This window comes from Symsagittifera roscoffensis, chromosome 1 (genome assembly GCF_963678635.1).
Source record: "Symsagittifera roscoffensis chromosome 1, txSymRosc1.1, whole genome shotgun sequence".
Taxonomy (NCBI): domain Eukaryota; kingdom Metazoa; phylum Xenacoelomorpha; order Acoela; family Convolutidae; genus Symsagittifera; species Symsagittifera roscoffensis.
Window position 1 is genome coordinate 2,393,255 of NC_087062.1, and position 24,370 is coordinate 2,417,624.

The 24,370-nt window shown below is 35.6% G+C and overlaps 4 protein-coding genes across 6 annotated transcripts in view; 1 reads left to right on the forward strand and 3 right to left on the reverse strand.

The window, feature by feature from the left end:
- Window positions 1–24,175, reverse strand: part of LOC134856993 (26S proteasome complex subunit SEM1-like) — a 33,842-nt gene extending 9,667 nt beyond the window's left edge. The window contains exon 1 of the mRNA XM_063873312.1: window positions 24,152–24,175. The gene's annotated coding sequence lies outside the window, so the exon portion shown is untranslated. The remainder of the gene's footprint in view (window positions 1–24,151) is intronic.
- LOC134856977 (RNA polymerase-associated protein RTF1 homolog) overlaps window positions 1–24,370 on the forward strand; it is a 607,680-nt gene that overhangs the window by 487,334 nt on the left and 95,976 nt on the right. The window lies entirely within an intron of this gene.
- Window positions 1,998–24,168, reverse strand: LOC134856984 (protein Rae1-like). Of its 2 annotated transcripts, XM_063873302.1 has the most exons (5): window positions 24,147–24,168; window positions 5,820–6,106; window positions 3,935–4,280; window positions 3,003–3,223; window positions 1,998–2,370 (listed from the first exon to the last, which is right to left on the reverse strand). In XM_063873302.1, the coding sequence occupies exons 2-5, from the start codon at window positions 6,096–6,098 to the stop codon at window positions 2,086–2,088; spliced, it is 1,131 nt and encodes a 376-aa protein (XP_063729372.1). In that variant the 5' UTR covers window positions 6,099–6,106; window positions 24,147–24,168; the 3' UTR covers window positions 1,998–2,085. The 2 variants fall into 2 exon arrangements, with proteins under 2 accessions (XP_063729372.1, XP_063729371.1); XM_063873301.1 differs by lacking the exon at window positions 24,147–24,168 and having other exon boundaries at window positions 5,820–6,138.
- LOC134856990 (sugar transporter SWEET1-like) overlaps window positions 9,926–24,370 on the reverse strand; it is a 468,950-nt gene continuing 454,505 nt past the window's right edge. For both annotated transcript variants that reach the window (XM_063873309.1, XM_063873310.1), the window contains exons 3-7: window positions 15,044–15,127; window positions 14,593–14,667; window positions 11,972–12,095; window positions 11,297–11,578; window positions 9,926–10,557 (exon numbers count right to left, since the gene is read on the reverse strand). In XM_063873309.1, the coding sequence (XP_063729379.1) occupies window positions 10,453–10,557; window positions 11,297–11,578; window positions 11,972–12,095; window positions 14,593–14,667; window positions 15,044–15,127 (670 nt within the window). In that variant the 3' untranslated portion in view covers window positions 9,926–10,452. The remainder of the gene's footprint in view (window positions 10,558–11,296; window positions 11,579–11,971; window positions 12,096–14,592; window positions 14,668–15,043; window positions 15,128–24,370) is intronic.

The following is a 24,370-nucleotide window of genomic DNA, read 5'->3' on the forward strand; positions in this document are numbered from 1 at the left end:
GCCAGCTTCGAAGTGCACTCCACTACCTTTGAATTCAGCTGTTGGTCTCTCCAAATTAACCCCATAAAATTTCAAATTCACAAGTCGATAAAGGCACTCCATGGCGTACAACTTATGGTCGTTATCAATCCTTGGAATAGAAAACTGAACGAAAGGATTGAATTCGATACAGAAGCGACATTTCTCTCCAAACTGCTTACAAATTCTCAACTCACCCCGACTATGCTTTGGGACGATCATGTACGAAAACTTCACTTGACTGTTCATAGAATTCCATCTTTTGCCGCAACCCCGGCAGACAAAATATCCTATTAGTTTAATCGAAAATAGCAAGATTTTTTCATCAGCGACTGTTCTAGTTGAAGCTAATTGTTTCGTATTCAGTTCTTTAAAGACTTCTTCAAAAGCCACATACCATTCGTATTCTTCAGAATGTTCAAACATTTTGTTTTCAAATATATCATATAGGACAAAAGTAATACACTATACAAAGGCCTGAAAATCAAAAGCTGATTATGTATCCGCGTTTTTCGATAAATTTCACGATAAAGTTCCGTTTAAAGCCTGCCTTTTAAAAACACAAACCAATTGTGCAGACTTGAAGAATTAAAAAATATCAACTAGGAAACGCAGATCAAAACAAAGTTTGTTTTATAATTTTTTATCCTGTTTGTAAAATGGCACTGCATATAATTCCAAATTGATTTTCTCATTCAAATCTTTTAACACTTTTTCAAAGACCAGATAAAACTCGTATTTTGCACATATATAAGTTTTTGCGTTATTATTAACCGGCGTTAAATAAGTTTTAGATAACATTAATCGAACGACAACTAGCCGACAAAGGTTGATTATCCTAACGCTGAACCGAAAAAAAAACGTTTGTCATGAAAAACTTGTTCGATCACACTCTGGAAACCACCAAATTTGATAACAAGAGTATTTTTATTTTTGCCTTCAAACTATGCAATTTCAGGTAACTTAACCAATGAAACACAATCCGGAACAATTGAGGCTAAGCAAAGTTTTACAGCATAAAATGGAAAGCTCGTATCCTGGTGCACCCTCATCGAGAACTCTCCGATGATCTATAATTATGACCCACTGTCATGCTTGATTCCCATTTAGCTCCATCTTCGCATCAACTTCTGAACAATTTTAGACTTTACCACCAAAGTAAAAAGCTATCTGAAACCCGAGAGAAAAGGGACTTCTAACAATAAAGTTGCCTCCAATCTTCACACAGTGGCAAAGATGAGCTATGCACTATTTGCGATACAAAAATGAATGACTATGATTAAATCAAATAAAAGAAAAACCACAAACTGAAAAAACTTCAAGAAATCGTTTCTATTATAAAAATCGCAAAAAAGCACAAAATATCCGGAACAAAATTGCCAGCACCATTATAAACTTAACAAGGAGCTTTCGAAATTCTAGAAAGAAGCCGAAATTTCCAAAATTTCTTTTTGCGAGAACTAAACCGACAAAAATAAGCAGACACACAAAAATCTAAAACAGCCGAACATTTTCTATTTGCATCCTGCTGGTCCAATGTCCCGACTGGAGTCAAACTCCTGGGCTTTGTCGACTCAAACATTGTTGTAACAATAACTTGGAGGAAAGCTCAAACTTCAAAAAAAAATAGAGGATTAAGGCGACAAAAATAAACAGACGGACGATAGTCCGACGAAAAAGCACAAATTTTCGACGAAAAAGCACAAAAATAAACAGACGGACGATAGTCCAACGAAAAAGCACAAAGTTTGTAGTAAAAAAAAACAGATCACAGCCGGATTCGAACGACAAGCCTAGACAGTCTCAAGCAGGCGTATTTCCTCTACGTCAGATGCGCCGGATGATTGATTGAATTTGAATTCATAATAAAGCAAGAAGATTATTGAGTCCAGGATATAAATCCTGTTAACAAAGTTATTTACGGGGAAAAAAGTCTAATACCCGATTGCAATACCCTTGCTTATCGCAAGAATAAAAAACAATCTTCATCTTTAGGTCAAATTAAATAGCAAAACAAAAACAAATCACATATCAATTAATTTTAAGCAAGAGTTAAAGAGCGCTATCTCATTTAGTCTTCGCACGAGGTTTCATTTCCTCTTCGGCCGGACGCAAAAATATCTTTGGTTTTTTGCTCACGTCATTTCCCTCGTGACCTTTTGACCAGTCGTACCCAATTGCATACGCTAGGATCTTCCCGTCGTGGCTGAATGCACAAGACGTCAAGGGAAGAGGAAATTGTTCCGAGGTTTTGATTTTGGTCCTGGCATCCTTGTCCCAGAAGGAGAATCGCCCGTCACTCCCAACTGTCACTAATGTGTTGTGCGTTGGATGAAATGCAATGTCGTTCACCTGACAAAAAATTGCATCTACAACAATAATAGCTATGATTAATATTTTTCACCAAGCAAACACCGCACTTAAGGAAAACAATATGATTGAGTTTTTACTTAACATAAAAAACAACTGAAGCATAAACCAGTGAAAAATAGTTAAGTTATCAGAAGAGTCACCACTATGTAACTACTCATTAACTTTCGATGGCTTTAAAAACAAATCAATTTCATTAGAATAAAGTTCAAATTAGGATACTATTCTCAACTGATTTTTGTCAAATTAATCTTTATATGCCTATTGATAAAACATGAAACTAGGATCTGAAACTATCTCTCTATCTCTAACTATTCCAAGCACCCCCCCCCCCTCAATGGTACTTAGGAAGGAACTAATTCGAAGGTTGAGTAGATCTACTTAACAATCGCCACTCCTAAAGAATTTCAACCTTTATTATTATAAATAAAAGCAGTAAATTAGCACTAGAGCGATCTCTCGATAATTCGAATTTTGCTGATTTTTGATGGGTCAAAAATTCGAATAACTTCATCTACTTAACAATTACACCCCCTTTTCTTGAATTGTTAAGTAGCTCCGGTTGAGCATTAATCTTAACTGATCTCAATGTTCAGTTCCAAATAGAAACTAACAGCATAGATATCCTGTACGTTGTTAACTGCATTGGAGCGATGACACTTGAAGGTGAAGTTGTCCTTCGGATCCTTGCCCTCTGCATACTGAATGGCCACCCTTCCTTCGATGCTGCCCAGAGCGAACCCAGTGGGGCCTCCGTTTGCATCTTTGAAAATAGACACACACCTGTGCTGGTACTTCAGAGGCGAGTCGAACTTCTTGTACTCTTTCGGGCCGCCTGCAATCAAAAAAGGAACAAATTACAATAGGTGGCAAATTTAGTAATAATGTATTTAACTGGAGAAGGACGTATCACTTATCAGCGATAAGGAACTTGAGAAGGACGAGTGATATCAGCACGTATTGTAACATTTGATCGAAAATAATAAATACGTGGACCAACTTATCCCGACCCCCACGAAGCGTTTCAGGGGACAGTAGGTTGCCTTCATTTTCAGTTGCCACTTTCGGCCACTCAGAATCGAGTATTTTACACGCAGCTTTAACAATTTGAATCCAATTCAACAAGAGTGGAGTAGGATTTTAACTTGATATATTTTTAAATTTAAAGCTAACATAGAACAATATAAATAAAAAGAGAGTACAAAGACGATTAGGCCTGTCGAAATATGCCTCCTTTCCTTTCGCAAAACTCTGGTATGAAACAGAAATGGCTCGTTTTGGGTTGTTCTATAATACCACGCCGCAATATCTTAACGATCAACGAATCAGTTCAATGTTAACCTAATAAAAAGATTACTAAAGTTAAAGTAACATTATTTCAACAGAATTAATTTTTCTCGACGCTGCATGGTAAAAATTTCTCGATTCAGATTGGCTAAAAATTATGTAAAAAGAACCAAGTTAACATTAACCCAACCCACCCCACCAGTCGCTGAGGGCGGTCAGTAATTATAATAGTATAATAATAAACAAGTAAACAAACAACCTTCTAACGAGTATACAACTATTCCTCTATCTGCAGTCGTAAAAACAGCCATGGGATACATTATATCTGCGCAGTAAAGTCGCTCAGTCAGTTGAATTGTGAAAATCGGATTGGGACTCTTGGTGTCCCAAAACTTCACTGTCTTATCCCATGAGCCGGTGACCAAACACGAGTATTGAGGCGATTGGATCCAGCGAACTGACTTAATTGGAGCTCCGTGTTCTGCCACCTGGACAATCTGATTCGAAGCCAGGTCCCACACTTTCGCCTGTTTCTCACAGTCTGCCGTGAATATTTTTGTCCCATCGGCGTGCCAGCAACAGTCTAACAGCGGAGAATTCAAAACCTATAACATCGTCAACAGACAGTTGCTAGATCCAATGAAAGCAAGGAAACAGAAAAAAAAATCAACTTTCGAGTTTCAAAGTAAAAAATGTATGGTCTTCGAGCTCTTAGATTTTTAAGAACAGTTTATGATTGATATATTTTTGACACAGAGGCGAAGCGGAGCTAAAAGAAACTTCTGAAAAATTACGTTGAAAAAATTACGTGAAAAAATAACTTGAAAAGATGATTAAGATACAGCTACAAAACTTCACGTTTGTATAGAGAAAAGTTCATAAACAGTTCATTACCGAGCGGCAACAAATTTTGGGTCGAAAACTGTTCGACCCAATATCAAAACTGTTGTCATAAAAAACTTCATAAAGTTTAAAAAATTTTTAGGACCCATCCAATCTGAAACACAAATCGCATGCAAATATATTTGCTCTCGAAATTATGCAATATAATTTGACTGAGCCGACACAACATAAACTGAAACTTTTTAACATTTAAAGAAATAATCAAAAAAGAAAAACCCAAAATCAGACTTGGTAAATTTACAAACTACTGATCTTTCAGTTGTTGTAAAAAAAATCGATGAAATTGGAAAAAAACGCATGCTCTGAAAAGTAAGCTAATAAAAACCCAATCAGAGAAAAAACGAATTTAGAAAAAAAAATGAAAAAAAAAATCGACAAACAAGGACAAAAACCACAAACCCAAAAAATTGACACATTTTTTTAAGAAATAATTACAACATGAAAACTAATCAAATAAACGTTTTATTTGAATTTCCAAGAAATTGAGCATGTCAGAAGATGTAGGAGTCCAGGAGATGAAATCAGTCCTGTGAACAAAGTTGTTTACGGGGGAAAACTCTAGAACCCAATTGCCATGCTCTTCCTTATCGCAAGGTTAATACACAGGCGCGAAGCTTCGCTTCACAGACACTAGCGAGAACACGACAAAAAGCAGCTGTAGAAAGTGCAAAAAAAGGTCTAAGGATTCGATCTGCGACGTACTGCAATCAAGAGATTTTGAGTTTCACGCACTAACCACTCAGCCACGCACTCCTAATCACCGACAAACACTAGTCACGAATAAAGCAGCTACATATGCTAACAACTTGCCAACGTTATTCAGCAAAAGTGGCACCAAAAACAAATAGACCCAATTTTGCATGTAAAAATTTGGAATATAACAAGCTGAAGGACTCCCAACTAACTTTGCAGGTATCAAAAAGCAAAGCATAAAGCCACATTATGTTTTAATTACGCATTTCAAAAAAATGTTAGAAAAAGTTTAAATTTCAAATAAACTTTATTAGGAAAGCTCAGGCGACAAAAAAAATGAAAAGCATAATTTCTGTCCAAAAACTACAAGCGCTGCTTTCGAACAATTGCCTGTAATCTGCAAACAATTTTCAAACAAACTGACTGATTATAGACCTATCTGGTTCTTGGACAAAATAAATATTTTGATTCATGTGCTTGTAAGATAAAAAAAGTTTGGACTCAATATTAAACACGGAAAGTAGAAAATGAAGTAGTGTAAAAATAACCTGTTCTGCTTTTGGATTTGCAGTGCCTGCTATCTGGTTAATCTCCCAACACCTCACTCTATTATCCCACGAAGTGGAGGTCAGAAAAGTAGAGGACACAGACGCCGGGGAAAAGCGAAGAGCAGTTAAGGTATCATCGGGCGGCTGATTCACAAGGAAGTCTTTCATCGGGTTCTCATTATTTCCTCCCACAGCGTTCAATCCAGATTGGGCTACTTGAGTGTTAGTATTTGTGTTTCCGAACAGTCCCGTCCCCGTTGATCCAAAAAGAGTCGACATTAAATAACTGAAACTACACATTAAAATTGTAGCATTTTGAAAAACCTTTATGATTAGTGTAAAACCAAGATAATTAATGCAAAAAATACTAAATCGGGAAACGTCAGGCTACATAAGTTTGAGAGAAACTCACCAACTTGGATTTACATACCACTTCAAAATTTAAACCGATAATTAAAACTTCTGCAAGACTCGCAATTTTTGTAGTTCATCTGATTTGTACAAAACAACCAATTGACGTGCAAACAAAAACTCAATTTGAAGAAAAAACGCGTGTTGTTATCCTGCTACCGCCAGATTTTTCTCAAAAGGAAATAAGAAATATTGACAATGAAACAACAGCAAAAAAAAAGATTTCACTTGAAAATTCGCTCAGACTAAATAACAATTTCAAGACTGTTCGTACTTCTAAAACAAGGCCAATAGAAATTCGCCGAAACACAGAGCCAAAAATCACATATTGCCAAACAGGTTATTTTTTGTGCTTTCGGAGAGCTCAGAAATTCACTTTGCTCGGCCTAAAAAAAGGTCGACAAAATTTTTTGAAAATCCGCCCCCCCCCCCTCAAGAAAATCCTAGATCCGCCCCTGGCCAAACATACCCAAACTTGTTTGCTTCAAGTAATTTATCAATCAATATACTGTCATATGACTCGATAGAACAAAGCCTTTTTTATTAGTGTAAAAAATAACCAAATTATGGCGGTAAGCAGAATGGTGGACAAATCGCGTAGAAAACAATTGGGCTAAGAAAAAAAATTGGAAAAACTGCATTGTCCCCACCTCACTTCACTAGCTTCAACTAACTTAAAACAGTTTTTTTATTCCACTTAACTTACAACTACTTAAAAAACATAGCCATCAGGCAGTTGTAAAAGTATCAAGGAACTCAAGGAAACCGCAAACAAATGATGGCATTATTTTTCAACTTTTTTAAGCCGCTTTACTTCAGAGAAACAAATATATCAGCTCTTAAAAACTCTAGAGAATTTTATGATTTGCACAATTTTAACCAAATCTGTTGGGAAAATTATGATCCACGTTCGACCATAAAATCATTCAAGTTTCTTCGCGCTTTCGTAACTGGAGGGCAAAATTGGCGATATGGACCAATAAAGGATGGCAAACAAAACGACAGAAAATAAGACTAGAGTCGCTATGTCAAACACAAAGCCAACAGATTGTTGAAAATAATCGATGAACGCAAGTAAACGAGAAAAAAAAATTAACTTATTATTTTTTTTAAGTACAATTTTCGATTTTTTAAAGGAAAAAGGTACAGTCTTAAGCCTCTTTGAATTTTAAGAACAATTTATGATTGAAATTATCGGTAAAAAGATATCAATTTGAGAAAGCTGGATCGAAAGTTTTTTGAAAATTTACGCTGGGAAATTTCAAAATGAAATCCAGAATTTTCGAAATTAGATTTCGGTCACGTTTTTGATGAAATTTATATTTTTGCTGTTCGATAGTAGAGGTTGTTTTCTTTTTAACAAAGGAAATGAATTGAACTTTGGAACACAGAGGCAAAGCTGCGCTTCTCAACAGTTACGATAAAAAACTAGAAAGCAGCTAGGTCGGCAAAAAATCGGAAATGTCAAAAAAACTGAATCTCTCACAATGAATCAGGCTAGTTTTGAAAGAGAAACATTCCAAGACAATAGAATGTGAAATTCGCACCGGCAGAAAGCTTACCAAGCTGTGACAAAGTATTTTGAGGCGACTAAGCCGATATAATATAGGCCGAAACCTATTAAGCCGGAAAAAAGGAAAATATACAAAAACCAAAAAAATTCAAAAAAAAAATAACGACTCAAAAATTATTAAGTCCCCCTCGCCATTAAAATACACAAACGCAAAAACAAACATTTTCTTGCTTTTTCGATACCCGCAAAATGAAGATATCAAGCCGATATAAAACAGGCAGAAACCTATCAATCAGAAAAAAGTTTAAAAAGCAGAAAAAAATGTTGTCATGAAAAATTTGAACTGAATACTTCCAACTCATTAAGCATACGAATTATATTTCCCTTGAAACCAATCAAAATTAGAACACCGAGCCAATAAAATATAAGCTGAAATCATTTTGGCAGAATGGTTTTTGAGCGAAAAAAAATATATATATACAAAGTCAAGAAATTACAAACAGCAGAAATAAACAAAATACTAAAAGCATCAACAATGTAAATTGCTTACAGCAAAAATCAATTATACGATGTGTCAACTAAGTCGACAAAACAAGCAGGCGAATAATAAGCCGAAAACTTTTTTTGAAACGGTATATTTCCCGCTTGAAAAAAAACAGGTCCTAACAGATTCGAACCCAAGACCTTTTCCGTCCCAGGCGTATTGGTTACCTCTAGGACAAGGTTACCAGAAACGAAAAGAAATTTGAGTTCCTCATGAACTGAGCCAAAAGTTACCAGTTCTAAATTTTATTGTCCGTTTTTCAGTGACGCTTTTTTTAATTAACTTTCAGAAATTGAACTTTCGAGTTGCAACAAAAAATGGCCTTAAGCCTCTCTTAGTTTCAAAAACAAATTATGATTGTCACTTTTTCGATAAACTAAATCAATTCGAGAAAACTGGATCGATGAGTAAATGTTTTTATTCCGCTGCGAAATCTGCAATTTAAATCCACTTTCAAAACTGAAATCCGATCTTCTTTTTCATGACCTATACACTTTTTCTGTTCAATAGAGAAAATTGCATTCCTTTTTACAAAAAAATTGAACTGAAATTAAAAGTAAATCAGAAATCAAACTGCGAAAAACCACATTTGAGCGTCATTCTATTTTCATATCAATTTATTTTTGTTTTTATGCGTTCAATGACTCTTTTCCAACTGTCTGTTGGCTATGCTCTCAAATTGAGAAAATGTTATGAAAAAATTCGATCGTAAATTTTTCTTGAAAATCAAAAAGCTGTGATTCAATTTTTACTTAAAAATTGTAAAGCTGATTTTTTCAAAAAACAGTCCGTTTTTCAGTGACGCTTTTTCAACTGTATGTTGGTTATGATCATCGATTAAAAAAATGGAATGCTGAGTGCGTACAGGCATCTCACAAACCTTGCCGGTAATATAAAAGTATTAGTGACAGGTCTGCATTCACGTGAATGTTTTTAATTTGAATGCTTTTTGCCGATGTAAATGCAGATCTGTCACTAATACTTTTATATTACTAATACTTTTAATTAGGTTTGTGAGTCGCAAATGCGCACTCGGCATTCCATTTCGAATTTTAAACAAAACGATATATGGCCTTAAAGCTCTTCGGGTTTCAAAAGCAATTAAAAATTGGCGCTATTTTGATAAAAACTAAGAAAACTGGATTATTAGGAAACATTTTTGTTCCGCTGAGAAATCTGAAAACTAAATAACATTTCCGAAACTAGAAGTCGATCACGTTTTTCGTGGCCTTTACAGTTTCGTAATTGGAGAGCGCAACGTAATTAACTTTAAGCAGATGAAATTGATTTGATTTCAAATAGTGCATATATACCTAGAAGCATTCATGAAAGCAATAATGTTTGAATGCACTTAGTAAAATATTAGAGCATTCAAGGACTTTTCCTGAAAACAATTTTTAAAAACAATCACAACCTATATAAGAGTCTAAACTAAATTCAGTTGTAAAAAGTGACATCGCAGTATAACACGAAGTTGATATCACGCTCTGCTTTCGTAAACAATGATTTTGGGGGCTAACATCATGACAGAAGGACCGAATGCGAATAAATGACCAAACCAATGAATTTCCAGCTTAGTTCTTTCAAATTTTCGAATAATAAACTCTGGTTGAGTAGCATATTTTCGGACGTTAGGTCCTTCTGGCATTTGGGATTCCCCAGTGATTTCGATCTAGTGAAAAATAAGCAGCAAAACCTTTCGGCATCCAGCGAACTTCATCTAATCTTCTGGACGAGAATTGAAAGACCTTTACTAAGACTAAGTGAGAAAAACTGGAATTTTTTTTTAAGATTACAAATTGAGAACAATAAAACGGGAAATAATATTTAAATTTTTAATATCAAAAGAGTCGAAGAAAACTGAGAAGGAAGATAACAAAGCTTTCATTTCCATAGACAGAACTAATGATTAGTTAGCAGGGGACCAATGAAAATCTACTATTTGGGGATGCTAGCCATCACCGTGATATAGAGTCATCATTACTCACTATTGCAACTTAAAGTTTAGGATTAATATGTTTTTAAGCCATCGACCTTAGATTTGATTAGTTTGTTGGTATATCTTGCAAACTGTAACCATGAAGATGTGAATGTATTCAAAGACTATGAGTAGCGTGAGATACAGACGACCCATCAAATGAAGTGGCTAGTTTGCTTCTTTCCCTTCAAAAAGTGATGTCGGATATCTTGCTCGTGAGCAACTTCGGCTTGTACTTGTAGATCAAGCTCAGTTGGATAGCACCCAGACCAACTCCAATTGCATTGGGTATCTAAACATATATTCCTTTTTATATTTTTCTAAGTCACGTTCAAACCGTTTATTCGAGGGGCGAATATGGGAGAGGAGGCCGTACCTCTCCCTCAGGGATTCGAACCCATCACCACCCAACGGGTCCCTCCTTTGGTACCACAATTTTGGCTGACCAACAGTTTTTCAAAAGGCGCCAGTATATACTAATTCTGAGCTGAGGGGACGCGCGAGCCAACAAAACGCAAAAACATCCAAAAAAAATACCCGAATGCAAAAACGTTTTTTGCCCACACGTTTTTTTTTTTAATATCCTGCGGTGCAGAAATTTTTTTGTCAATTAAGGCTCGGAAACTCAATTGTATGAACTGAAAAAAGGTCAACATCTAAAAATGCGCCCCCTCCCTCGAGAAAATCCTATATCCGCCCATGGTTTATCGACTAAGGAAAAGACAAGCATAAGAGCAGTGTAGCTTTTTATTGAAAACCGCTTTTAAATCTCTGGTTCGAAACTTCGACCATTTTTTTGCTTTTTTTGTACTGTGATATACCAACAATCTTCATGAAATCTTAACTTAGTGACAAAATAGCTTCAAGTTGAAGCTGACGTATTTGATCTCTTCAAAATATTTTTCTAAGTAAAACGCTCAATTGTCAAAGCAAGCGGTTGACACGAAGACATTGTCAAAAATATTTTACTATTTTCTAGTCATTTGGAGCACAAATTAAAAAATTGGGAAGTACTCGAGTACAAAACTAACAATGAGGTTGATGTCATCTTTCAGATAGCCATACATGGTCCACTGAAAAGCAGTTATGGCCGCAATGAGACACCACAGTAGAGACATGGACTCGGAACTCTTGGTTTGCAGCACCCGTTTGATGTCTGCCAGAGGCGATCCGAAGTTGACCACACTTGCGATGACACAGATGGCTCCGAGCACAGACAGTGCGCTGCGTAGACTGGCGGCAACAAACTTGGCGTAGACAAGGGAGGGGAAAATGACACAGAAAGATCCGAACAACTGCTGCAGCACCATCGCCTATAGCGCCAAGAGAACTATTACATACAAAGGATTCAAACTTGATACTAATGCTATTCGTTTTTTACACCGTAATTCTCCGTATTGTTAAAACTCGCAACGGAGAAATTAAAATTCAACCTATGCTATACAGTCATAATAAAGTTGCCAAACGAACATTTCGTTGTGCGTGTGGACCCAGTATAGAAGGGGTTCTTCACAATAAGTCTAATTCAACAACGACTGTTTAAAACGATTTAATCCTCGAGAATCTGTTTTGTTCACACTTTCTTTCTTCTGGTGGTCTGCATGCATTTCGCCCCTCATCACGGGACTTTGTGAGTGAGATGTAAGAATCAAAATATGTGAGTGGCGAAACAGTCCACTAAAATTAGTTCGGTTGAGTGAGCTGACCTGGTTTTTGGTGCATCTGAAGTAGATGAGGATGTAGAGACCCTCCAGCACACAGCCAGTCATGTTCACAATGATGACTGCCTTGTCCAGCTTCAGCAGACCATACTCGCTCCACAGCATGCAACTGCAACACAATTGCACTCATTCAATATGAATAATTAATCCTCTTTGGAGGTTGCGCTAAGCCCTAAAATCAAGAAAACATTTGTGTAGCAGATCCGTAGCATACATTTTTCTTTTAAACTTTCAACTCCTTACGACAGCAGGGAATAGAAAATTGATAATGCATTCAAGGATGCAAAAAAAGCCTGAATGTTTCAGCTTTCAAAATCCAAGAAACACTATCAGATTCAAATCTGTTTGAATTTCAAAAAACTTTTGTGATTGACATATTTTGATAAAACAAATCGATAACATTTCCTTCAAATTTGTGTCGTTTTTTCTGCGTGGTGTGATAAAAGGAATGAACGAAAAAACTACAACTTAAGCATATTCGACAGTCGTAGTAAAACAGGCAAACTTGACTGTTTTTTTTTAAATGACTGGAAACAAACAAAATCATAACATCGAAAAAAAAAATTCCAAAACTAAACATACTCGAGTAAAAAAAATGAAGCTTCACTTGCTCGAAATTAGGCGAAAAACCAAAAATTTCAAACCAGTTTTTCTTGACACTGGAAAATATTTTGTATTTTTTATGTTGTTCGAATCACGACTGAAAAAACAACGAAAAGAACAAACCAATTCGAAACACAAGAGACGAAGCTGCTTTTCGGAAACACAAGCGAAACAATGCAAGAAATGGCCTAAAAATGAGACAAAAAAAACAGCAAATAAAAACTTTTTTTATGTGATGGAAACGAACCACTGGCCTCGAGTCTGATGTCTAAGCATCTTCGGCATGTGTGCCTGAATATCGCCAAACTATGGCCATTTTAAAAAAACCAGATACATATATTTAATGTTAATGCAAAAAAAATTAATTCCATTGAAACAAAACTAAACCAGATATAAAGCTATTGCTCCAAAAATGACATCAAATAGAGGAACACTTTTTTTTGCTACTTGGGTTTTTCGGCGTGGTTTCATAAAAGGATCTGACGTTACGCTACAATTAAGGCCTATTAATAAAAAAAATTAAGATCTATTTTTTCACTTTTTCAATTTTTTTTCAATTTTTGTGCGAGCAGATTTACAACAGCTTAATTCAAGCCCTAAAACCATAGCTTTCAGCAAGTAACAATTTTTTTGAACTTTTTGTTTCCCAAAATGCCGCCAAAAACTCCAAAAAAATTGTGTTACTTGCTAAAAACTTAGATTTCAGGGCTTAAAATAAGCATATATAAGCTTTTGTAAGTCTGCTCGCACGCTTTATTCGCTCGAAATTGAAAAATCAAAAATTTTAAACCCGTTTTTCTCAATACTGAAAACGCTTCGAAGAATTTTTAATGTCGTTCGAATCACGACTGAAAGGGCTTCAATTTGGAATGTCTATCGATCATTCCGATAATTTTTTGTGGTACCTGCGTGTACGTGGAAAACAAAAAAAAAGAAAAAACTATAACACACTCGACTACAAAGTTTCTCCCCATTTTTCAATAAACTTGAAAAAACAATACAAATGAAAAAAATCAAAGACAATTTCCCAGGCAAAACACCAAAAATATTATTTTATATTGTACCGAGGTATCTAAACGATGCACAAATAGAGGAAGAAAAAAATCAGGAAAAATAAGGGAACTCAACTAAAAATGACATATCAAACAAAAACAAATTTTTCTCGAATTTTGCTCTACACTACCAAAAATTTTACAACTAAAACTAACATTTTTATATTGTCTAAAACTACCTAAGGCCCCGTCTGTTAATTAAAACAGTTATCATCCAGCATTCAAACCAATATCAAAACAATTCAGTAGTTAACAAAAAATTAACCAAATGATCAATCGAAGAAAACTTGGGCCAATAGCGCTTATCATACACATCAAAATAACACACCGGTACCATTTATAATTTTCGCCAGTCTATAAACAGATTTTTTAAAGGTAAAAAAGTCTAGTACTTGGTGCGGAAAGAAATCAAGTCGAACCACCCAAATAAAAAGGAACAAACAAAAACGACACCTAATTAAGTAACGGTTCCATTCTTTCACTACGGTGGAACCTGATCTAAACTATATTTTATTATTGGTTATAAATTTGATATTTTATCACTTTAAAATATTTAATATTAACCAATCATGATCCATCTAACTAACAAACCACTTATTTGTAAGTGCTGAAATTACTTGTAATTTCAGCACCAGAGAGATTTGAATTTAACTTAGAAATTAGTTACCTCTCCAAGAGAACATTAGCAATCGCAATAAGCGAGTATACTCTAGATCTATTGAGCCTAGCAGAGACTAGTTAAACACCCTGAGACTAGTAGATATAAGAGTAAGATTAGGATCGGTATTAGACTAAGAAGTTGCACGAATCTATCCGGCCGAAAATAAGATAGCGTGACGAGCAGACGGTGTAGCCTATCCGAAATTACTCTATGAGTTAACCAACCCGATCTAACTCAACAGCTTTAAGGGAAAATGCTTCATCGCCTTGACTTTGTTAGATTGCACTTACTTTGTGAAGAAAGCGACAAATGGGAACAATTGCACGTTTTGGGTTCCTTCTCTCATCATTTGGGTGCAGAGAGGTCTAGAAATACAAAGATGATGAAAATCTAAAATCTATCGAGAAACACAACAAGCAAGCTATAATCACTTTTGTAGTTCAAATAATACAATGATAGGACTGAAAAAAGATCGAAACAACATAGTGATCTTAATAGATCTAGCAATAACTCCTACTTGAATCGAAATACTTGACATTTTCGGGTGAAGGTACTCATCCAAGACGGAAAGGAAAAACATTCCGCTGTCGTGACCCTGATTAAAAGCTGTATGTTGAATGTTTGTTCATTTCGCTAGGATGGCCCCCACTCGCTCGATAGGAAGATTCAAGTTTTGTCACCGGTGAGGGAGGGGGGGGGGGGGGGTGGGGTTAAAGTGCTGATCAGACTCAGTTTACTTACAGGCCGGCGAGCATCATTGCTATGGTGCATATGGTGGACAACAGTCCAAACACGCTGATGAGGTCCATGTTCTGATCAAATATCCTACAACACAAACAAAACCATTCAAAATATATGCCAAAAATTCCAACACAACCGAAGCATTCAACACCCCTTGTGATAAAAACAAACTTATCATGGTACGGTAGCCGAAAAAAAAATAAGCTACTGAAGCTACTAAATAGGAAAGTGTGATGCGTTTTTCTAGAGTGTTTTTCTAGGAAGTTCAGATTGAAGAAAACATGTAAAGACTCAGAGTTGCCCAAATAAATCAACATTAGGAACAAAATGTAACAAGTTGCAACTCAACAGAATACTTGGGTAGATGCCAAATGAAGAAAAATTTTCATGCACCCTCCCTTCGAAAAACAATTTTGCCCGTCATTAGATGCAGCATGAATCGAGTCGTTGACTATGTACAAAATAAGACTATGTACAAAAACTTGTAATTATACGAAACCTTGCAATTCAATTACTTGCACCAAAATGAACATAAAAAGCGCATGTCAAAACGATAAAAATGGCAGAATCATCAAAGAAAGTGCCTGCTACAGAGTTGAGCCGACACAAGATAGTCCAAAAAAAGGAAGTTTTATACAGCTGAAATTTTTCAGTTCGCAAAAACTAAGTCCCAGCCGGACTTGAAACACCGTGCCCTTGTCGTCTTAAGCATAAGTGTCACATCACATTGGATTTGCATTTACTACACAAAGGCCAAGGGTTCGCAACATTTGTATAAACTCGACATATTGTTGGTTCAAATAAAAGAGCCAAAAAACGAGATTAGACTCTTTAAGAGGTAATTCATAAAACTGATTTCAAGAAACAAACCAGCAGAATAACCGATAAAACTTGAAACGCATGCAAAATACTAGGCGGCATTTTTCGTGAATATTTGATAACTGACAATGGGCTGATCGGGCGAAAACCGTATTAGTTTTTTTTTAAAATAACCCAGAAAAACATCAGATTTATTTTGGTCATTTTCTGTCTATTAGTTTTATACCATCAAGGAAAATCAAATGTTAATCATCGAATTTAATGAGGTTTGAAAATGAGACTGTAAATATATAAGCCAACATAACAATCAGTACCATTTATTTCAATTTTAAAAAAAGAATAAAGCGGCAAAACTTAGTGCCCAAAAACTTCCTTTATCATTACTGCAATAATCTTTTAGATATAGTGATCAAATTAACAGCGATAATTGTAATTAAGCTCCTTTAACACTTTACCAAGCTGCTGAAACTCTACGCCAGAATATCGTAGCGGAAATCTAATTTGGCAGAACAAATCAGCCGAAAAAATGTTTAAAAACTGATTAGTGTTTAAACTACATCCACATCATCCATCGGAGTCGCCATGTAGTAAGTAGAAATCCAAATGCGGCAGCTGCATTTGTAGCGTAAACCAAAAAAAAAAACACTCGACAAATTGTCGTAATAAGAATATTTAACTGAATATGTGTCCATACACAAAGAAAGGCAAAAGAGAGCTTAGCAACACTTGCTTCACATCGCCATTACGGCATTGCTATCTTGTGGATATATATTTAGCGGGAAGCCACTTAGTTCGAAAAACTAAAACAATAAAAAATAAAACAAAAACAAACAACGAAAATAATAACTACCAAGCGCAGCTTAGCCAAAAGTACTACGCTAACAGTACCAAGACCTACCTTTTAAATTGAACTTGATCACATTTTTGAGCCAATTGCTCTTTCGATAATACTTTTATTATCGCAGGGGTAAAAAAAAGCAAACACAATTTGAATCGTACTGCGAATTCTTAGTTGAAATCAGCAAAACAAACCATTTAAAGCAACCAACATAATCATAAACTTTAGTCTTAAACCAACTTGTCTGACAAGCATTAACAAGACTGCTCGTATCAGGGCGAAGCCCTGAAACTTCCGACTGCCTTCTAAGTTTTATGAAGCAGTAATAACATAAATATCATTAACATATTAAATGTAATAAAATAAAATGAACAATTTTTTTTTTACAATTTGAATTTTTTCTTCGAAAATCATTCCCCCACAAGCCATATAAGGTACAAAAGAATAGATTTTGCTTCTTGTAACAAATCGATTATGGCAAATAAGCTTCTTTCAACCAATTTGGAACGATTTCTAAGACGGATTAAATCGCCGCTTACGTGTAAAAATTCCCAAGCGCATCGTCCTAAATTTTTCTGACCAAATAACTAACAAGACTGCTCGTATCAGGGCGAAGCCTTTAATGTTCCGACTGCCTTTTAATGTTTATGGAGCAGTAATAACCTATAAAAAAATTGAATGTAATAAAATTAAATGAAAATTTTTTTTCTCTAAAATTTGAAATTTTTTATGAAAATCATCCTCCCACATGCCATATAAAGTACAAAAGGATAGTTTTCGCTTCTTGTAACAAATCAATTATGGCAAATAAGCTTCTTTCAACCAATTTGGAACGATTTTAAGACAGATTAAATCTCCGCTTACGCGTTAATAGCGCGAAATATATCGCGCGTTAATTGTCCCAAATTGGCCAAAATGACAATCTTTAAACCCCCATAACTTTACAAAAAATTATCACAAGTTAAATATCTTTTCAAACTTAAGCTAAGGACAACAATACCTTTTGACTGATATAAAAAAATTCCCGTCAAAACGGCTAATTATAAAGTCGAAATTTGTCTGAAGAAAAAAAAACCACCCGAGCAATATTCCGTTACTTTCGTATCGAAAGTCGGAACAACAAAACTGCTCGTATCAGGGTGAGGCCCTGAATGTTCCTACTGCCTTTTAAGGTCTATGGAGCAGTAATAACATGAAAACTTAAATGTAAAAAAAACTTAAATTTTACATTTTTGCTAAAATCATCCCCCCACACGCCATATAAAGTACTAAAAGATAGACTTCCCTTCTAGTAACAAATCAATTATGGCAAATAAGCTTCCTTCAACGCATTTGGAACTCCTTGTAAGAGGGATTAAATCTCTGCTTACGCGTTAATATCGCGAAATATATCGCGCGTTAATTGCGCCCAAATGGGCCGAAACTGCAATCTTTAAACCCTCATAACTTTACGAAAAATGATCACAGATAAAATTTCTTTTCAAATTGAAGCTTAGGACAACAATACCTTTTGATTGATATTTAAAAAAGCCCGTCATAAATGCCTAGTTAAAAAGTCGAAATTCGTCTGAAGAAAAAAACCCACCGGAGAAATATTCCGTTACTTTCGTTACGAAAGTCGGAACAAAAAGCTCAAAGCGATTGATCAAAAGCTGAAATTAGTCGATAACTTTTTCTGATGTTCTAAAATGAAGCCGAAACCGAAGTTCACTGCCAAATATGAAATCTTCGATGAACAAAAAAAAAGATTATTTTTAAAAAGGGCAAGTTCACAAAACCAATGAAATATACAGACTGAACAGCAATGGAAAAAGACAAACGAAACAGAAGATAATTAAAAATTGGGCAATTAAAATGCATTCAATTGCTCGAGAATTGGGCAGAAAAAAAATGGCAAAGAAATCTGGGAATCAACGTTCAATTGGAAGTCAACCATATTAACCTTATCAGCAAAAAGACTGCGGTTTACACGAAATCTTCCGCCCGATTTTACAACACTTGCTGCACACAAAATTGAACATTTGCTAGTCTTCAACTGTATCTATCCCGTATGTTTTCCAAAGGACAGAGTAAGGGTCCCCTATTTTATCGATGACTTGCCAGCTTTAATTACAAATTGTTACGTCTTCCGTTTCACAGCTGATTGTTTTCTTAATTTCTTGTTTTCTGATTGGTTCACAGCTTAAATTGTTTTCTCCTGCATCCTTCAGATTCGTAGAAACTTATATAAATAGCTTACCAGATTGGTGTTCTATGAATGACTACGAATTTCAGATAAAAACAGTGAGATAAAAATCTTCGGCTTTACTAACATAGACGTCCTGGAATGCTGAATCTTGATTTAAAATTGACCAAATGTATGTAAAGTAAACTTTTTCCACTTATACCAGGCACAGGAAGCTCGTTTATCAAATCCTTGTTTCACTGATATTCTTATATGACTCACCAGTTTCAGCCACTTCTCACATCGGTCTACTTTGACCAGAAACATTTCAGGTAACGGTTATTCTTTGGATAACACATGATTATCTTCACACCATGTTTACTTTTCAATTCTTCCTTTTCTTGGCCTTTTTCCAGCCTGAAACTTGCGAAACATCGGCAAAAATTGATATTGATCACAAACTACATTTCTGTGACATAACAACCAGATCCTCATAAAATGGACTCTTCAAACAAATTCTTCAAACAGAAACTTTTGCTGTACGTCCGTCCCGTCCTCTATCCGATGGAGGTCTATTGGATTGAGGGAAGTTGGGTTTTGTGGACAGTTAAAAAGATGTAGCGCAGTGTGGGGTGCGAGGTATTGGAGACAATTAGGGAGGAGGTTCGAGTCGGCTCTATCCTATTTAAAAACGACTTAAGTCAGTGACTGTAGCCAAATTTTATTGGTGCCAGGATGAAGAGTGTCAGTTCTGTTTTAGAGTGATAGTTGAGTGTAAGAGTGTCAGTTCTGTTTTAGAGACTTGGTCAATGGGGATCATTTTAGAACACCGGTCACTGTCCGAAGAGCTACATTTGGCAGTTTACAAATGGCGGTATCACTGGCAGCATGGGCCTAGGCTGGATAAGCGTAATCAAAAATCGTTTTTGTTAATAGAAATTGCAACAAAGGCCCAAAATATCCGCAACAAAATTCACTAAACCATTAGAAACTCGATCACGAGCTTTGGGAATGCAATACAGAATCCAATTTTTCAAAAAAAGTCCTTTCTGCGGAAATTAGCAGACAAAAAAAGCAGATAAAAATCTAAATGAGCCAAAATTGTTTATTTGCAAGAAAAACAAGTCTCAACTGAAATCGAACTCTTGGGCTTGGCCGTCTCAAGCATGGGGGTTACAGCAACTTGAAATAAAGATGAAGCATCGAGCTACGGGAACTACGCCGACAAAAATAAACGGACAGACGATAGTCCAAAAAGCACAAAAAACTAGTCCAAAAAGCAATTGTCTTACCTCTACGCAACATGTTTGATTGGATTTGAATTTATAATTACCAAGCTGTACCAAAGCCGGAAAAACGTGAGCAGAAATCCTTCATGCCGAAAAGAAATTCAATAAATTAACTTTTAAAAACTGTTAAGTCCTTTTCGCACTCAGAGCACAGACACAAGCGCACAAAAACTTTTTGGATGTAACGGCGCAATAAGAGGACATTAAGTATAAATTAGTTAAGCCGAAATTTATTAGTAGTAGTAGTAGTAGGGCTTTTGTGCTCGTAGCACAAGGGGTTTCCCCCTTTCAGTTTTTCGTTCTATAGTGAAGTTTTGCTTCTACAGTCATTCATTGTGCAATCGCAAGCAATTCTCCATGTGCACTTGTTCATTTGTTCGTAGTCCTTCTCAAATTTTCTCCAAAATAACCACAATATTCGCTTCTTCAGTCTGCTTGTTACTCTCACGTCAATTTTGATCACATTCGCTAGCCGACATGTTTGGTAAAAGAATTCGTCCTCCAAAAATTTCTTTTTCGGCCTCTCGAGCTGAAACATACAACCGCGCGAGGAACAGGAATACGATGGAACTTTCAACATGTCAACATCATAATTTTTCGATAAAATTTTTGACAGCAACAAAAGGTTGTTGATCTGTATATAAATTGGCAGTGGCAATAGTGAAATTTCGATTAACCGATCTTTGTACGAATCCATATGCGGAATTATCCATTTAACTATACGCCTTTGTACATTTTCAAGCTCCGTAATAATGTATTTACTTAATCCATAACATGGACTTGCGTACGTGAGTATTGGTACGATCATAGATTTATACAAATCCAGTTTAGCTTTTTGTCCAAGATTCGATACGCTTCTTTTTATCATGTGAAAAACACGAATTGCTTTGCAGCAAACCTTATTTATATGCAAATTCCATTTTAAGTCACAGGAAAGCATGAGCCCCAAATCAGATTGAGTTTCCTCTGTTTTAATCAATTCGTTTCCAAAAAGCAATCGTTTTTCGTTTTTGGACATTTTAATTAGGCAGCATTTATCCATATTGAAGGGCATGTTGTTTCTAACGGTCCAGTCATACAACGCATTTAAATCACTTTGAATATCTATTGTGCTTAAACCCACGCTGAGAAATTTGGCGTCATCGGCAAAAAGTAGGGGAAACAATTGATCGCACATTTTCGGGAGGTCGTTAACAAAAACCAGAAAAAGTATGGGGCCCAAAATACTCCCTTGCGGGACACCGCTAGTAACTTGTTTTGGTGACGAGTTTACTCCATTTATACGCACGACTTGTACTCGATTTGTCAAGTATGATTCGATTAGTTTCAGTAGCTTGTTTCTGATGCCCGTTTCAAAAAGTTTTTTTTTAAAAGCATACCATGATCCACTCTGTCAAAAGCTTTACTGTAGTCAGTAAAGATTATGTCAACATCATGTTGACTTTCAATGCCCTGGTACACTTTTTGCAAAAAGATTATCAATTGGAGAATCGTTGATCGTCTTTTCCTAAAGCCGAACTGAGCTGCGTGAAAAAAAGAATGGTAATGATCGTAAAGTCGTCTAAAAATAATCCTTTCTAAAATTTTCGAAGCTATTGATAACAGAGATACCGGTCTGTAATTTGTAACTTGGCATTTATCGCCTTTTTTAAATAATGGACTTATAATTGCTTGTTTCCAATCGTTTGGAAAAATGGCTGTTTGGAAAATTTTTCTGAATAACTGTGAAAGAGAATGAGAAAGAGTAATGCACAATTTTTTATACACTATTGGTGGAATTTCATCGGGTCCTTTACTCTTGTTTATGTCCAAGTTCATGCAAATTTCAATTACTTCCTTTTCGAAAAAATTTACAGTGGTAATCGATTTTACGCATTCTTTTCCATTACACCCTTCAATAAATTTTGTCGATTTTGAATACACGGAAGAGAAGAAGATAGAAAATAGTTCTGATTTACCCTTGTCTGTCTCCTCCGAGACAGACTCGTAAAACATTTTCCGCGGGAGATTTGACTTCCTAAATGCTTTGAAATACTTGAACAATTTTGACGATGCTCGTTCTGCAGCCAGCTCTTGTTCGTATTCAACTTTGTCAGTTTCTGCACTGGTATCAACTAAATCAGCTAATGCTATGACCTTGTCATGAAATTCTGGAAAATTCTTCCGCGCAGTTTTAAGGCACTTAATGTAATGCGATGTTTTTTGCGTAATCCACGGTGGTAGCGACATTCTGTGCGCTGTTCTCCTTGGTACATTCTGAGATATTGCGGTATTGAGCCAGCTATACCATAATTCCAGAACTTTATTAGGATTCGACCAACAGAAAGGTTCGAATTTCGTTTTATTCAACGTTTCTCGTAGTTTTCCAAAATCGCCTTTACAGTAGCTATAAATCAAATCTTTGCAGCAATTTCGCTGCAACAAGGACGATATTTCAACGTTAAACTTAACTTTGATAGGGAAATGATTCGAGAGTTTGCTAAAATAGTTATCCCTTTGAATGTCTTCAATATTCATTATCTGTATGTTTTTTCCCACTAAAATCAAATCTAGAATACCAGTTGCAGCAGTTTGGAACGAGATTTTTTGTTGCAAACAATATCGATCAATTATATCAAGAAAAATATTTTCTTGCTCAACAGCAGATGAAAGACTCGTCCAGTTTATTGTTGGGAAATTGAAATCCCCGTATATTATTACTTCATCAAAATTATTTTTGATTTTTTGCAAACATTTAAACAAGTTTTCAATATCAGCGTTCGTGTAAGCGTAAGTACTGTTTGAGGGTGGTAAATAACAGCAAACAATAAGTATTTTCTTTTTGCATAAGCAAATCAGGCATGCAGTTACTGAACCATTATCTTCAAGATTCAATTTAATTTGCTCAGAGTTGATTTCATTTTTCACGCAAATCATAGTCCCACCGTGTGCTGTTGTTCCGGATTTTGCTTTTCTATTCGATAAAAAACATTGATATTGAGGTATAAAAAGTTCGCCTTCTGCAATATCGTCTGTGAGCCATGTTTCTGATATACATACAATATCAACAGCATTTACTAGCAGAAAATTCGAAAAAATTCTCCTTCGATCCGATTTATATAAACTTCTAATGTTATAACACAACATGCTTAGTTCACCAGTTGAATTTTCTAGTCACTCATCAATTACTACTGCTTGGTTATTTAAATACAAAATTCCATTTTTGATATGAATGTTCTTTGGATCATGTTGGTTTGTATCTAATAACTCTCTTCTTTTTTTCAGAAGTGTTCGCTCTTTCATTTGCTCTTCTTTGTTTAAAGATTTTGAAACAAAAACTCGATAGGCCTCATCGTTATATGTTGGTTCGAAAACTTTAAGCATTGGTGCACGTGCTAATATTTTATCAACCGTATAAGTATTTGAGAACTTAACAAGAGTTTGCCTTGCTCGAGGATTTTGTGAATTGTATTTGCCAAGCCTACGGAAACCGGATATATCTTCTTTTCCCACACCCAGATAATGTACAACATCAAATAACTGTTTTTCATCGTGTTCAAAAACTTCTTTTCGGTTTGGTTTTTTAGGGGCATCGCTTATTTCAGGCAAACCGCTGAACCTTAACTCTAGTGAATATTCAGCATTATTTTTCACAATTGAAGAATACTTAGCTTGGGGTTCTATGGCAGTTGGTGTCAGTGCCGTTACAGCAGACTTAACACTCTCCACTGTGGCCTTCAAGTCTGCAATTTCCTTGGTGACCTCTGCGGAGAAGTTGTTTTTCAGTAAGTTGCATTGTGCTGATGGAAGGCATGTGTCACAGAAAAACATCACATTTTTGGCCCTCGCCAAGAATTTGTACTCGTCGTTCGAGTATCCAGCACACCCACCGTGAGTCCATCTTTGGCAGCTCTCACACTGAATCCAGTTTTCTCCATTTGGTTTGGTACAAACAGTGCAGCAATCACTCTGTTTGGATGCCAATCTATTCCTCGTCTCAGGCATTACGTTATATGAAACTATTTAATAAGTTTATCACAACAATTAAGCCAATAAAAAAGACAAAACAATAAAAAAAAGTGAAATTTTAACACATCGAGCTGGTAAAATTACAAATTGAAAAAAAATTCGATTCGGCCGGACTTTTAAAAATCTTAAAATAATTGCAGTAAAAACTGTTTACAGCAAAAATAAACGATTCTTAGATGAGGCAACTAAGCCGATAAAACATAAGCAGA